At 42.0% G+C, this 15,352-nt stretch overlaps 1 protein-coding gene across 1 annotated transcript in view; it reads right to left on the reverse strand.

Annotated features, from left to right (window-relative positions):
- Nucleotides 1-162: 162 nt before the first annotated feature.
- The window catches only part of AASS (aminoadipate-semialdehyde synthase), a 49,267-nt gene continuing 34,077 nt past the window's right edge, over nucleotides 163-15,352 (reverse strand). Inside the window, exons 19-24 of the mRNA XM_039510055.1 lie at nucleotides 13,553-13,720; nucleotides 10,956-11,051; nucleotides 8,625-8,740; nucleotides 5,939-6,027; nucleotides 2,458-2,634; nucleotides 163-673 (exon numbers count right to left, since the gene is read on the reverse strand). Coding sequence (XP_039365989.1) covers nucleotides 555-673; nucleotides 2,458-2,634; nucleotides 5,939-6,027; nucleotides 8,625-8,740; nucleotides 10,956-11,051; nucleotides 13,553-13,720 — 765 coding nt within the window. The 3' untranslated portion in view covers nucleotides 163-554. The remainder of the gene's footprint in view (nucleotides 674-2,457; nucleotides 2,635-5,938; nucleotides 6,028-8,624; nucleotides 8,741-10,955; nucleotides 11,052-13,552; nucleotides 13,721-15,352) is intronic.

Here is a 15,352-nt window from a genome sequence, read left to right on the forward strand (position 1 = left end):
AGCTGTGTGGGGATTGGAGGATCTAAATTTTGGATTTAGGCACCTAAAGTGGCAGTAATGGCCCTAAATCCTTTTGTGGACCTAACCTTGAGATTTTTCCTACAATAGAGTTCCACGCTTCTACCAATAACATTCTCTCATGTTCTAAAGATATACACGGTGTTTAAAATCTCCTTAGATATCTTCTTTATTAGCAAAGTGTATACTACGAATACATCATTAACGGATTATACAGTGTAATAATGCATTGTAAGGTGTGTTGATGGCAAAAGGCTTTGGGCACTTTATGATGTGACCTGTTTATCTTGAGCAGAGCCAATTGGCTTCTTGAACAGCCCCCTCAGTTTTGAAGGGAAAAGTGATACCATTTATACATCTAAATATTCATTAGGCCCACATAAAGGCAGGTAGATAATTTTATAAAGGGCATCATTTGTGCCTCCGTCTGTAGGCACAGTCAGTAGTGGGGCCACAATTGTGTACATAAAACTGTAAGCCAAACTGAGATCCTTAAAAAAAAAAAAAAAAAATCAAGCTCAATCTCTTGTTGTCAGTTATTGTCTGATAATGCTTTGGGTACTACATACAATGCCTTCTGCTCTAATGCGCTCAAGTACTGGTGCATAGATATTCTTCGTCAATGGAATTACCATGCCTTTGACATCAATTTCACCTGAAAGATTAAAAAAAGGAAATTAAATGACATTTAGACTAATGTGCATATACTAATTTCTGTTGCAGTGTATATCAAGATTTATTGACCTGTTAGGTAAAGTATTGATGCTGCCTGGAGGTGAAAGCAAAGTTGATCTTTATTTCAAGAGATACTGAAAACAGAACTTTTTGCACATTTCAAAATGTCTCCAACAAAATATGTGGAAGACTTTCCATTTTGGCCATGAGCAACAGGTGTGTAACAATTTCTTCCCTTTTAAACCAAACTAAAAAGAGCAAGGTGATATCAGACTCTGAAAATGTTTCTTCATTTCCAATTAGCTAATAAAGGAGCAGATCTGAATGTGAGGAATTGCTTAGAGGTGGCTACAACCAATAAGCACATGCTTATTTACATATACAGTCTGGGTTAACATTAATGCAGGCCTCAAAAGTTAAATGATTCAGAGGGTGCGGACAACTAGCTTTGTCTGCCTTTAGCCTGTTGTGAGTCAGGATCTCTCTCTGCTGAATGCAACAGAAGTTTATTTGCCATGTCAAAGGCCTCTCTTCCCTGCCAAAAACAGTCATTTAGTAACAGTACTCAAAATTTTTTAAGGATCGTTAAGATTTTGCAAGTGAGCTGAAGCCTCTGAATATCTTGGGTCAGACTCTACAATCCTTAGTCATGCTGAGTAACTTTTACTCAGAGAACTAGCCCCATTGATTGACAGGATTACTGACGGGAGTAAATACAGAATTTGGCCCTTTGTGGTTCAGCAATCTGTTTGCAAGCCACAGAATGAGTAGGATCTCAGTCTTGAGGGGGACAATGTAATTGTCAGAGGGGAAGCAAGGACAGCGCATCATGCAACAGTGATGCTCCCCTCCCTCTCTGCGTGCACATGATCACGCTGGAAAGCGGTGATAGACGGAGCACAAAGACAGTGACTTTTTGGTTGTGATTTTAGGGAAGATTTTGGTTATGGAGAAAGAGTAGCTCCCATTCCTCAAAATGATCTAACATCCCTCCCCGTCCCATCTCTCCTTTAACATGATCCCTGAAAATCAAATCAGAAATTGGTCTGCATGGCTAGACTTGTATTTTAGTTAGTACTGAGTTACTCTGGGGTTTCAGCAGTGGGCCCTAAAACCATTCAGCATAAAGATTAGGAAGGAACCAAATAGGTCATGGAGTTTTCACTCTTAACCCATACTTTGTAGATCAGTTTTAAAGACAGAAAAGCACTTTGGGACCTTTGGATGAAAGCTTCTGTGCGGATGTTAGTCACTAATAAGTATCATTAACGTGCCTTTAGTACAGTTTAGATTTAAAAAAACAAATCAGTGACAAAGTGATTTAAGAAAATCACTAACTCATCCACCCCCAAAAATGGAAATTAAAAAAAAATAAAAATCAAATTTAAGATGATATAGGAACACTTCAAGACTTTCTAAAGGTGGTTTATATAAACTATGGGCTAGTCTACACTGGCAGTTCTCTCCCAGCACTATAAAAAAAACCCCAACACCTCCACGAGGGGCATAGCTACCAGCGCTAGAAGCACAGCACTGGGGCACTGTCTACACTGGCACTTTACAGCTCTGAAACTTGCTGCGCTCAGGAGGGTGTCATTTCACACCCCTGAGCGAGAAAGCTGCAGTGCTGTAGAGTGCCAGTGTAGACAAGCCCTATGTGTGTATTCTACATTTTCTAAAGGTAGCAGAACATAAAGAAAGGTGTGAAGCAATTCCCTAAAATAGTTATTGTATATTCATAGTATAGGATGAATAGGCACTTACCATCTAGAACCATCCTAGCAGCAATAGCTGTGGGGTACCCTACAGTTTTAGCCATTGCAGAATATCCTTTATCATCACCATACACAACCAGATTGATGAATTTATCTTCCAAATGGCCAGATGGGTGCCTGATACCTATTTCATTTCTCATAATGATCATATCTCGTTCTCCAGCACCTAAAGAGACAAACCTAGATTATTATATATCATTTGTATTACGGTAATTCAGGGCTCAATTGTGCTAGGCACTGTAGACACGAGAAGATTAGCTGCAGGCCCAAGAGCTTACAAATCAAATGTGTAAGCGCTCTGATTTATTCTCTTATTTCTGATTAACCCAAACAGTCACCTGCCCGTGCTAAGAGCCTGATCCTGAACATTTCACATATAAAATAAACCAAGTTAGAATTCTAACAGTTCTGTAATATGGAGATTTGGAGCATGGGTCCTATTGAACTTACTTGGACTTCACTGGAGACTTTCCTTATTCACATCAGCACAAGTGAGATCAGAATCAGTCCCATAATATTAATTGAAAAACCATGTAACAAAGGAACACTGTACCTGGCTACGTAAACCCAGTCATGGAACCCTTGGAGAAGTAGACCCCACAATGGTTCTGAGCTAATATAAAGTGGTTAGCTGGTCAAATGGCCATAATGTAGTTCTTTTTCCTGAAGATGCATCTTTATATGGCAGAATTATTAATTTTCCCACCTTGGGTTATTTCACATGTCTGTTTAGCCATTCATAGAATGGACATAGAATGGATACTGTGATTAGTCTTGACCCTGCACAATTCTGAGCTCTCTGGTCCTGATGCTGCAAAGCACTTCAGCACATGGTTCTCTCAAAACATGTGCAATCCCGTTTGCTTCAAATGGGACTGCTCACATTGTGTGCTTTGCAGGTTCAGGCCTACACTGCTTTATTTTTTTCCACAGCACAAACCTTTGGATCAGCTGCATCTATAGAATACATAATTTACTAAGTACAACACTAATTTCTATTAGAGTGGAGTTACAGTTCATCATTGCTCTCTGTTAAGGCCTACTTTAAGTGCTTTAAAATCCACACGCTTACTCAGATGGCCTTAAAATTTACTGTGCCTCATGGAAGTGCTGAATAGTGTTAGCTGGTCCAAACTTGGATCATTCTAAAATTCTTCTGTTTTATTTTTGTTTTTTAAACCCACACCCGGGTTCAAACTATGGCTCTGATCCACCCCAAACTGATGTCAGTCACATGGGATTTAGCACATGGAGCATGGCACTCCCTGCCCCTTGAGGTGGAGGATGTATATTGAAGAAGTTATTCAGGGTCAAGTGAGGAAAACAGCTGCAATGAAAAAATTTGAAATGGGATGATCAGATTAGAGCTTTGTTGAAACAGGGTTTGAGCCTTCAAAGGGAAGCACTGTGGCCACTGAACCTGAGCTGCACCCATGCATTGTGAATTTGAACTCTAAGCTTGGCAGAAATCTGAGAATGATCAATGGGCATGTTGTTTCAGCAGAGGCAGAGAGTAAGGGGTTTTATACTTTTAGGAAACATGCCTTGAGTAGTACAGCTAATATAGAAGGACTTTGAATTTTCTGGGGGTGCCCTTCGAGCATGTGAGCCAGGATCTGGGGTGTCTTGCCCTTGTGGGGGTTCCAAACCCCTCTCCCTGTCATCCCCCCTCTGGGCAGTCTGAGCCCCTTTCCCAGATTCTGCTCCCCTTCCCATGTCAATCAGGATCTGCGGAGGACTGTCCCTCTGGGTGGGGAACTGAGAACAGGCATGCTCGTACCAAACAATGCTGGGACTGGGATAAAGAGCTATGAGTGGGCATGGCTTGGTACATAACAGAGGTTCACAAGCACTGACACCAGGGTGGGGTGGGGGGAGAGGAACGGGACAGAGGAAGGCAGAAAGGGGAGATGAGAACTTCCATTGAGATGAACAGAGCTGTTCACACATCTCAGTTATCTGGCCATTCTCATTCTGGAAGTGCCGAGTGGTGCCTGGGGCCTTCTCACTCTCTCTCTGGTCCAAACTATATTTAATTATTTATACCATGTGGAACAGCTTCCACAGGAGCAACAGAGCCCCACGTCAGAATATCCCATAGTCTAGTGGTTAGGCACACACTTGAGAGGTGGAATACCACTTTTCATGTTCCTTCTCCTCATAAGGAAAGCAGGAAACTGAACCTGGGTCCCAAGTGAGTACCACTGGGCTAAAAGTTACAACGGGGGGGGGGGGCCATCATCCTATGGCTGTTCCATGTAGTTAGGTGTGCTCTGAGCACCCCAATGGATCAGATCCAGCAGACAAGACAGGTGTTTCATCTGCCTATATCCATCTGGTTTGAGGACTGCACTGGGGCTTAGATGTGAGATAGGAATTCAGGTGCCCTGCTGCCTCAGGTATGCACATACACCGAAGCAGAAACTTAAGCACCTAGGTGACTTTTACAGCTAAAATTTGGTACTTCATGAGTTTAGACATCTACAGGGTTAAGCAACAGCCAAGCGGGGGTGTCTTGGGGATCCCAGCATGAAATTGGCAGCTAAAGTCTTTGTGGAGCAGGGCCTACATGACTACTCCTGAAGGAGAGAGCCATATAATCACAAGGAAACCTGTCTCCAGCCATTACGATAAAGGCCATCCACTCAGAGTAGCAGCCCCATAGCATTTCTTCCCAGCACGCAACCTCAGCAGCATGGAGAAGACAGTTGCCAAGATGATTTTGGTTTCCTTACTGCTCATCTGTGCCCTCCAAGGAAGATGAGAACGCAGAGCAGAAGTTATCGATGATTGTGCAACGCTGAACTACCGTACATACTTGTTCATTAGCCCGTTCGTTTATAAGCCAACCCCCAGATGGGTAGGTAAAAATAGCAAAAACTGTATGACCCTTTCATAAGCCTATATTTCAGGGGCTGGCAAACTATGGCTCCTGGCCCGTAGGATAAGCCGCTAGCAGGCCTGGCTGTTTTGGTTACCTGGAGCGTTCACAGGCACGGAGCCCCTCAGCTCCCAGTGTCCGCAGTTTGCTGTTCCCAGCCAATGGGAGCTGCGGGAAGTGGCGCGCCACTTAGCGGCAGCCACACTGCACCACCAGAGATCACAATTGACTGGGAGATCCTCTAGGATCAACCAGTCGATCGCAATCAACCAGTTGGTGAGCACTAGCATATATAATCCACCTCCCTGAGCTAAATCGATGGGAGAATTCTCCCATCTACCTAATGCAGCCTACCCCAGGGGTTAGGTCGGTTCAACTATGTCGCTCAGGGATGTGGACTTTTGACACCCATGAGCAAGATAGTGGTATCAATTTAACATCCTAGTGAAGACCAGCCTGGGAGCATCCACACAGAGGATTTAACAAATCCACTTTAAAATCCATACCTTTACTTAATTCAGATTAATTTTCTTGAGTGTGTGTAGGCAAGACCTCAGTTCAAATGTGAAATAAAAGCAGGCTTACGTACCAAAGGGCAGCTTCAGCTCCATGTGCTTGGCAAGTGCCCCCACAATAGAGTCTGCTATAGGAACTGGCTCATCTCCAAGTACCCCTAACCTGGTGAGAGAGAGAGAGACGACAGAATGAGATCATTGCTTTCCTCTGAAAGTTACGTTCTACAATACACAAACTGAGGGACAAGGTCCTTAGTGTGTAATTCTGGGAGAGGAGCAATAGGACATCATGTGGAATTTTTACCTTGTATCTATGTAACCGAAAACACAGCAGGGTGGATAAAACAAGTGATTTAAACAAATAACATTTACATTTTTTTTCCTTTTGAGAAATAAACCTGTTTAAAATTAAATTTGAAATTATAACAACTCATGTTAAGGCCTAAACTTACTAGAATATATTAAAATCATTTAAAACAAAAAAAAATATGCTGCATCAAATGAGTCTGCCTCAACATTTTAAATGAGTTAAAGGGTGGTACTTGTTTAATTATAGTGAATCCGGGGAAAAACTGTGCGCCATAATTTTATGTACCACATAAAGAAAGAAAGAATCTATTTTCAGTCTTTCCAGTGGAGTGAATGCTGATATTTACATGTTTCCAAATGTAAGCATCTTCAGTTTGTTGTGTAGAAAAACTTTTGCTTTCATTACTTTTAGGTTCAGTTTAGCTAACAGGAACAGAGAGAATATTTTCTTCATTTGGATCAATTCATTCAAAGTTGAGAGACCAATTAAAAGTTGGGCGGGGGGGACACAAAAAACAGGAAAGCTTGTTTTTCCTCTTCCCATTTAGAAATAAAAACCAGTTGGGAGATAAGATCTACGAATTCTAGAACTTGAAGAACATGCAGCCAGATTTTCAACACTATCTAGGTGCCTAAAAAAATACATACACCAAGCTATTTAAAAAAAAAAAAAAAATCTAAGCAGGGAAGGCACCTAACCCCCACAGATTTCAAGGGGTTAGGCATTTAACCTGGTCAGACAGTTTTGAAAACACCAATAGGCACCTATCTGCAACTTCAGGCACCTAAATATCTTCAAAAATCTGGCCCATGGTGACCAAAAACAATTAATCAATTTACTAACTGAAGTTCTTTTGTTTAGTAAATCAGTCAGTTTTAAATGCAAAACATTTTTGATAACCTTTTCTTGTTTATGTATCCAGAACACTTAAGGTAGTTCTAGTTAACACAAAGCAATTTTTAAAATGTTGGTTTTGTGCATTTTCATATGAGTTCTCCCATAAAACATATTTTAATGGCTATACCAACCAATGAGAATGAACTTTTAGGAAAAATAGTACAAATGCAAAACTAGATGAACACTGATCATTTAAATAGAGGTTTCCTGCTTGCTGATTTAAATCAACCCACCCTGCAACTCAACAGGACAGGAGCCCAGAGCATCTCTAGGATCAATTCCAGCAAAAGTTCATCCATATGCACGGTCTACAGCGTAGACGTAATACTAGGTCACACTGGAGCAACAAACAAGACTTCTAACACCTTGGCAAAGCACTGTCCGATCTACAAATTAAAGACATGCTACATATCATCCATTTGTTAGCTGGGGAAAAATGCAGGCCCAGAAGAGGAGCGACTTCCTGAACGTGACTTAGCATGTCATCAGCAGAGCAGAAAGAGATTACGTTCTCCTGGTTGCCAGTACCATATCCTAGCCACTGTGCTGCCTCATCTTGCTCTTTGGTGTCACCATGAAGTCAGACATTACTCATTTTATCATTGACAACGGTTAAGATAGATTTTGCAAAGAAACAGAGGAGAGTACATGAACCCAGTGACAGTACTCCAAAAATACTCTACGAAAATGCTAAGGAAATATTTTGTGAATGGCGTTGCATTGGCAAATACTGAATTCCATTAACCCTCACCCCCACATACATCCCTCAAGATGTGTGTGGGTTTCTTTTTGTTAAAAAACATAATAGTCATAAAGCATACAACTAAACAGATAGCTACATAAAAGCATTAGTCCCCGTTGAAAAACGGTCAAAAACCATTAACTCCCATACACACCTGGGGGGGGGAGAGGGAAGAAGGGGCAACGATTATACAAACAGAACCAAACCAAAGTCATATCGACTTAGCGCTGAAGTGGATGTTTCACCTGATTTCCATTTTCTATAGCACCATATTTTAGCAAAACACATTGAGCATTGAGTATCAGTTCCCTAACACTCCAAAAGGTGGTGCTGGGGACAAATCTTTGCTGTCTGAAACTACACTTTTTTTTTTTTAAACTTAAATGCATCCTTGTCATTCTAGAAGACCTCTCCATTAGATCATAGCATTGCTAGTGGGATGCAAGATCATCACTGTGTCAATCGACTGTTAACTACTATGCAAGGAACCCAATGGAATGTTCCTAAATATTTTAGAGCTCTCTAGGGTCAAACTTCTCAGTTTTCTAGAAGGTTAACAATGGGGGCTCTGTCTGAATCCTATCCCCATGCAACACATCCACATATGTAACAACTGCAGGATCAGGCCTTGCCAAACATTTGTCACAATTATCAAGACACAGGTTTAAAAGTAAAGTTTAGAGAAAAAAACTCTGAATGACTGTTTAGTAAACCCTAACATTCATTTTCTGGGCCATATACTTGGATTCTAGAAAGGCTTTGTTAAAAAAAATAAAAAGAAAAAAAAAGAATCATAACTGGAATCTCCTACCATTCCACTGCTTCCAGCTGACTGTTGTCCTGTTCCAGTTTGTTGTAGATTGCGTCTCTAAGGAGAGCAGATTCGGCAGAAGGTTTGAGTCCAAGCAGCTTACACATCAACTCTTTCTAGTTACAAAAAAATTCAAATAGCAAGTTACCACCTGCAGGCCTGGGATCTCTTCTCATACCCCTGGGATGAACTAGCTAATCTAAAGGTGCAGGTCACGGAGGACAAGTGAATCTCTAGGGTTTGCGGGAGAGAAGAGAGGACGGTCTCTGCTTCCAGGGAAGCAAGGGTAGGTCAGAATTCTCAAGTGCAGTGAGAGCCAACTGCCCATTCTCCAAACTGCAGGGAGGGAGAAAGGGGATGGGCTGTGCATGTGCGCACACATGCACAGTCTCTCCAGCCAGCACTCTTTCTGAGCTATCTGCCTCTCCTTGGTCCTGCCCTCTTGCTGAGCAAGGGAAGGGTGACATGGGAACGTGAACAAACAAAAGACAGGGGAGGAGGGCAACACCGAACACAGAACTGCTTTATGTTGAACTGGTGACAAATGACAGAGACCAAGTGTCAGAGGAGCCAGAGGTTCTCTGCTTGGCTGGGGGGTTCTTAAAGCCGGTGAGAGCTGGGGGAATCCCATTTAGAAGGGAGGAAACGGACTGGTGAGGTGAGCAAGACCACCTGTTTGGGGGCAGGTCATCAGAAGGCCAGAACGATCGCCTAAGGGGTAGACACTTCAATTTACAAAAGGAAGGGAAAAAAGGACAGAATAGCAGCAGCCTGCCAACAGCCCTGATTTTAGTCATCTCAAACGTTTCCCCAAAAATCCCTTCCTGAGAGGTGTTTAAAAGTTACAGGGGCTGAATATATTTTTCAGTCATGTTAATTATTGCTTGCTCCATGTTCTTCCAAACATATAATAAGGGAAGCTGTAAAGCAGGACTGCATGTATGAAGCAAGTGTCATCTGGCAGTTACAAAGTCAGTTCAGCAGCAAGCCTCAAGCTGTGACCTGGAAGATTGTACAAGAGAAATGAAATAAAAGGAAAAATTCTTAAGGCATCACGAGAGAGGACAGCTCTGTCATTAAGACACAGGGATAAAATTCATTAAATGGCAGTGTTGCCATTTCTCATGCTATTGCGAGTCCTATGACAGTTGGAGTTTTCCTTAAAGCCCCAGATCCTGGAGTCACGGTCACTGAAAAAAAAAACACACACTTGCAGAAAGTGGACATTTGTGGGTGGGTTTTCAATCACAAACCCATTTTCCATAAAAAATAGTTTACAGGAAAAATTTTCAGCCAGGCTGGAGTCTGGGCTCTTAGGATGTCTACACTGCAATAAGCCACCTGCAGCTGGCCTATGCCAGCTGACTTGGATTTGCAGGGCTCAGGCTAAGCGCAGTTTAACTGTGGTCTAGACACTTTGGCTCGGGCTGTAGCACCCTCTCACTTCACAGAGTCCTAGAGTCCAGGCTCCAGCCCACGCCCAAATGTCTACACCACAATTAAACAGCCCCTTAGCCTGAGCCCCAGTCAGCTGGCACAGACAAGCCACAGCTTTTTAATTGCAGAGGTCAAGCCTCTAATTGTATCCTTCTTAGCTACCCCTATCCCCAGTTGACCCTGTCCTACATTCACAGGCAGCCTTGAACAAAGGAAAAATACATTGTAGACCAGTCCCTTAACTAGAGTAATCACTGTAGTCCCCCGTGACCTCAATGGAGCTATGGTGATTTACACCAGCTGAGTTTCTGACCCTCGGGTGGCAGTCTGCAGATGACAAATATCAGGAGAAACATCTAGGAGAAAAACTACATGTAAACTTAAGAACAAGGGAAGAATTTGGAAAGGAAGACAGCAGAGAAGGAGGATAGGACTTGAAAATATCCATCAAGGAAATTAAACATGCACAAGGATATACAGAATGAAAGTTCTCATATTCATACGGGCAACCTGCATCAGAAAAGGCTTGTAAAAGCAATTCCTTGGCACAGGTAGGAGGGAAGGGGGGGGGGGGGGGAGGAGTGTCATGAGGAAATAAAATGCATGCTGAGAGGCCTCTGGGTTTGAGAGCATAAGAACGGCCATACTGGGTCAGATCAAAGGTCCATTTAGCCCAGTATCCTGTCTCCCAACTGTGGCCAAATGTCAGTGGCCAGGGAGAGCTGAATTATGAGCAATAAAGGCCATTAAGAATTCAACCTCCTTACAAACAAACACAGAAGAACAGAACTCAACACAGGCTTCCCAGAGAAAGCAAATCCCAAACCTGACAAACAGAAAAAGATTAATGGAATGAAGGAAAGCAGAAAACCAAATACAATCCTACACACTTACCCAGGTTATAGGTGGTGCTGTTGAGCTAAGCAAAGGATAGGGATCTGGGTTTATTAAACCTAATTTCACAAAGCCTCTCACAGCTTTCGAATACCCCTAAAACAAAACAAAGGTGGCTATAAATGCTGCACATTGCAACTCGATGCTCAGGTGAATATTTACATACTTCCCACTACAGTCAGACAAGGACAAACAAAGCCATGATTAATATTACGCACATGGGAAGACTGCAACAGTCAGTCAGATGTGATGCCAAAGGGGGTTTAACCTCACTGCCTTCCCCACTCCCTCACTCCTTTCAATACGCTCTTTAGCTGCAGAAGAAATAGCTATCCCTTCCCCCACAAGTAGCATTGGTTCAACAGATCAAAGGGTTCAGCTGATGTGACAAGCTTTCCTTTGGGGAGGTACTCAACTGCTCAGCTGGCCAATAGCTAAATTAAAGACAAAGGACCTGATTCTGAGCTCACTCACCTCCAATTTTACATCAGTACATGCACTGACATCAGTGGATTAACTCCTGGTTTACGCCACAGTAAGTAAAATCAGATTTGGGCTCAGAATGCCTAGGGTACAAACATGGCGCTCTTCCTCCCAAAATATCAGAGCTGCCAACAGCATGGAAGTGGAATGCATTCTAAGGGACACTGTCAAGGTTGTTAGGCCTTTGCAATAAAAATCTCCTGACTGGTTTGAGATTTTTTTTTTTTTTTAAAGCAAACAAAGCATGTTTTAGTCAAAGGTTTTCATTAAAAAAACCCAAACTACTGTTTCTTGATTCTCTGACATTAGAAGTCTTCATAAACAAAATGCTGCTCCATTTGTAAATTCTTCAAAGCAATTGGATGTTAATTACTATGTAGACAGCACAGGAGGCAGGAAAGACAAGAACCCAGGTTAACAATAAAATACACTCCCATAAAGGGCTAATTTCATTCAGAGCACCCTCCACAGTGGCTGGCACAGAGAAATCACATGGGCACCGTGATCTGCAGTCAAAGGGAAGGTCTACACTGCAATAAAGACAACGCCATGGCTGTTACTGGCCTTGGTCAGGTGACTTGTGCTTGTAGGGCTCATCCAGGCTCTGAGACCCACTACCCTTGGGGGCGTTTCAGAACCTGGACTCCAGTCAAGACATCTACACTGCAATTTTTAGCCCTGCAGTCCAAGCCCAGTGAGCCAAAGTCAGCTGATCCAGCCTCTGAGAATCAGTGCTGCAGTTTGTTTTTAACTGTAGTGTAGATGTACTCACACCCATAGAGACCACTCCAGACATTTCTGTTACAGGACTTAATTCCTTACCTACTTAAGCTTAGATCCAGATAAGCCGCTCTTAAACCAGTTTTCATGTCCACATAATGGGATTGCTCTGATTTAACTGTCAGTGCAACTCATGTGTAGAGAAGGCCTTACGTTCATTTCTAAAGTTTATGCTCGTTGCTAGAGGTTGAAGTCCACTAGATACCCACAGGACAGATTAAAGAAAAAAAAAGCAATACTGCAAGCTCCCCTACAAAACCCTGCCAATGTATTTCAGTCCTAAAATGGAGGGACCAACTCCTTGAAATAAGAAAGTAGTGCAGTCTTCATGGCCATTCATGTCTTCACCTCAGAGCTGAGAATATCAATTCATGCCAGCTAAGCTAGTGGATATTTTGTAGGTTTTTTTTTTTGTTTGTTTGTTTGTTTTTTTAAAGTTCACCCTTATCCACTGGGAACTAGATTTAGACCTACCATCACTTAGCATTTAAAGTACCTAATAACCACAGTACCTACTGTAACAAAGTCATTTCAAAGAGGCCTTTAATATATTATTAGAGCTTCTGACCAATATAAACCATACTTGGACTTAGAAGGTGAAAAGTTCCAATATATCCTTCACTAACTCCTTGAGCCATTTCTGCCACCTGCTTTTGCACAAAGACAGAAAGGGACCAACTCAATCCTTTTGGATTATAATGCAGTGAAATTTTCATGACCCCCCAAAAAAACCATTTCACACCACACCTCTTCATTCATGTCCACAAAATGCCAAAAACAAATCCCTGTGGCATCACCTCAGAGGAAGATGAGCAAAAGAGAAAGAAGGGGACATCAATTTACTCTTATCATTCACAAAAACTAGCTCTAATCTTCCATTTGTTTTTAAGAGAGTTGGCCAGAGAGAGTGCTTTTTATTATTATTTTACTTTGTGCAAGAAGACCGTTTTCCTTTGGGATTTCATAAAAAAAAATGCAAGTTTCAGGAACCATCCCTGCCAATTTCTTAAAACATTCCTCCCCTGCACTGTTGGGGGGGTCAGAAACCCATGCAAATTGAATAGTCAACTATCTAGGGAAACAGGGGAAATTATTCTTGCTTCCTGGACACAGCAAAGTGCAGTCATATTCACAAAGTAAAGCAAAAACCAATTTTTTGGGGGTCCCTTTTGGCTATAGCAATCACAGGTATTCCTCATAACAATAGCAGGTAAAAAGTTATCACTGAAAATGTGACAGACTGACAGTATCCCTTCAATTCACACTATTAAAAATCTGTCTAATTTGAACAAGATTTTAATATTTAAAAACCTAGAAAATATCTAAGAATTTACCTTATACCTTAAGGTGCCTCTTATCAAGGTATGGGCTGACTGAATACCATATGGTTCAGCATATTTTGTACTGTCCCTGTTGGGAAAACCTTCCAAATTTAATCCTGGGAAAAAATCCATGACAGCAACAGAATCAAGCAATGCTCCTCCAGCTGGAATATTAATAATCTAAGGATTGTAAAAAAATAAAATAAATAAAAAATAGGCAGGTGAGTGTACTGTATTTTAGGTTGTTTATTCAAAAGAACATTTCTATTTTCAATGCCTACTGCAGATTAGTGCTATGCTTTACACTCAGTAACAAGGGACCCAGTTTTGATCTCACATCAGTGTAAATCTGGAATAACTTCACTGATTTACACCAGTGTAAGTAAGATAAGATCTGGCCTGGACTAGTTTGTCTTTCGAAAATTTAAGTTTTGGGGGGAGGAGGGATTGGTTTGTTTTACGATTACAGTAATCACTCTCCACCATGTGCACTGGATACAGAATCTGCCCCCATGAACATCTTCAGTTGCCACTAAAAAGCAAGCAAATGTAAAGAATACACTGTTAAAGAAGAATAAAAGAATGGGATGACTAGCTCTATTATCAATGAGGCCTAAAACCTTGAACCATGCTTCCTTCAAGCAGCTGAAGCACAAGTCTGTTATGCTGCATCAATACCAATTCCTTTTGTGGCTTCTGAGCAAGGGGGTGACGTTGCCTTCTCAAAAACCACCCGTAGCTGCAAAGCCTGCAGCCATGCCACAGGAATTTATTGTGTATGTTGCTTAAGACACATGTGGAGGAACGCCCACACAACAGTCAAAGAGAACTATGGATTTGGGGGCAGGGAGGAGGATTGCTGCATTTACCAAGAGACCCACAGAGCCTTTCATAATAAATCCTGGACAGCCATGATCTAACTTCAACTAGCAATGGGTGAACCAGCACAGAATTAAATAAACATTTCTCCATCTACCCACATGACCTTTATTTGAAAATTGGACCAATTTATTTTTTTCCATATAAAAATCCAGTTCACAATCCATTTTGCATGGTAGCTGGAACAGTGAAACCCTGAAATGTCACAAGAAAGCCTCTTTATCCAAACCCCTTGGATCTCCAATCATCCAGACTCTGGGATGCCCATACTGACAGAACCCCTAGACACTTAGTGGTGCACCCATCAGTAGTTTCTCTGACCAAAGTGGAGTGGGCCAGAGGAACAAACACAGGCTTGGAAGCCAGAAACTCAGATTTCTAAATCTGGCAACGACACAGTCTTGCTGTGCGGCCTTGGACAAGTCAATCTCATGCCAGGGTTCCTCCTAGCTGTAAAATGACAATAGAAATATTCACTAAGTATTACTATCAATGCAATATGGAGTTTTGCCTTTTACTACAAATAGGACTCGTGTAATACCCAATGAGATGCTGACCACCCCCAGTGCAACAATGTACAGCATCAGTTATCACTACTTTTTAGCACTAGGCACCTTTCATCCCCACAAAGGAGATCAGGGATTGTTCTAGGCACTGTACAAAGACAGTAAGAGGCAGTCCCACCATCTAAACAGATGAGAGACGAAAATTTAGGAGAAAGGAAGCCTCTTCAAGGAGATCAAGTGATGTAATATACACACGGCAGAGTTGGAGCCTGAACCCAGATCTCCATCCCAGTCCAGTGCCTTAATCACAAGCCCATCCCTCTTCACTGCCCTCAGACCTCTGCAAATATTAGCCTGATAGTAGCAAGGAGGCATGCCACTTTACACATACAGATAACAGGTGATACAGTGACAATTACATAAACTG

The sequence above is a fragment of the Mauremys reevesii genome, linkage group 1 (genome assembly GCF_016161935.1).
Source record: "Mauremys reevesii isolate NIE-2019 linkage group 1, ASM1616193v1, whole genome shotgun sequence".
NCBI lineage: Eukaryota > Metazoa > Chordata > Testudines > Geoemydidae > Mauremys > Mauremys reevesii.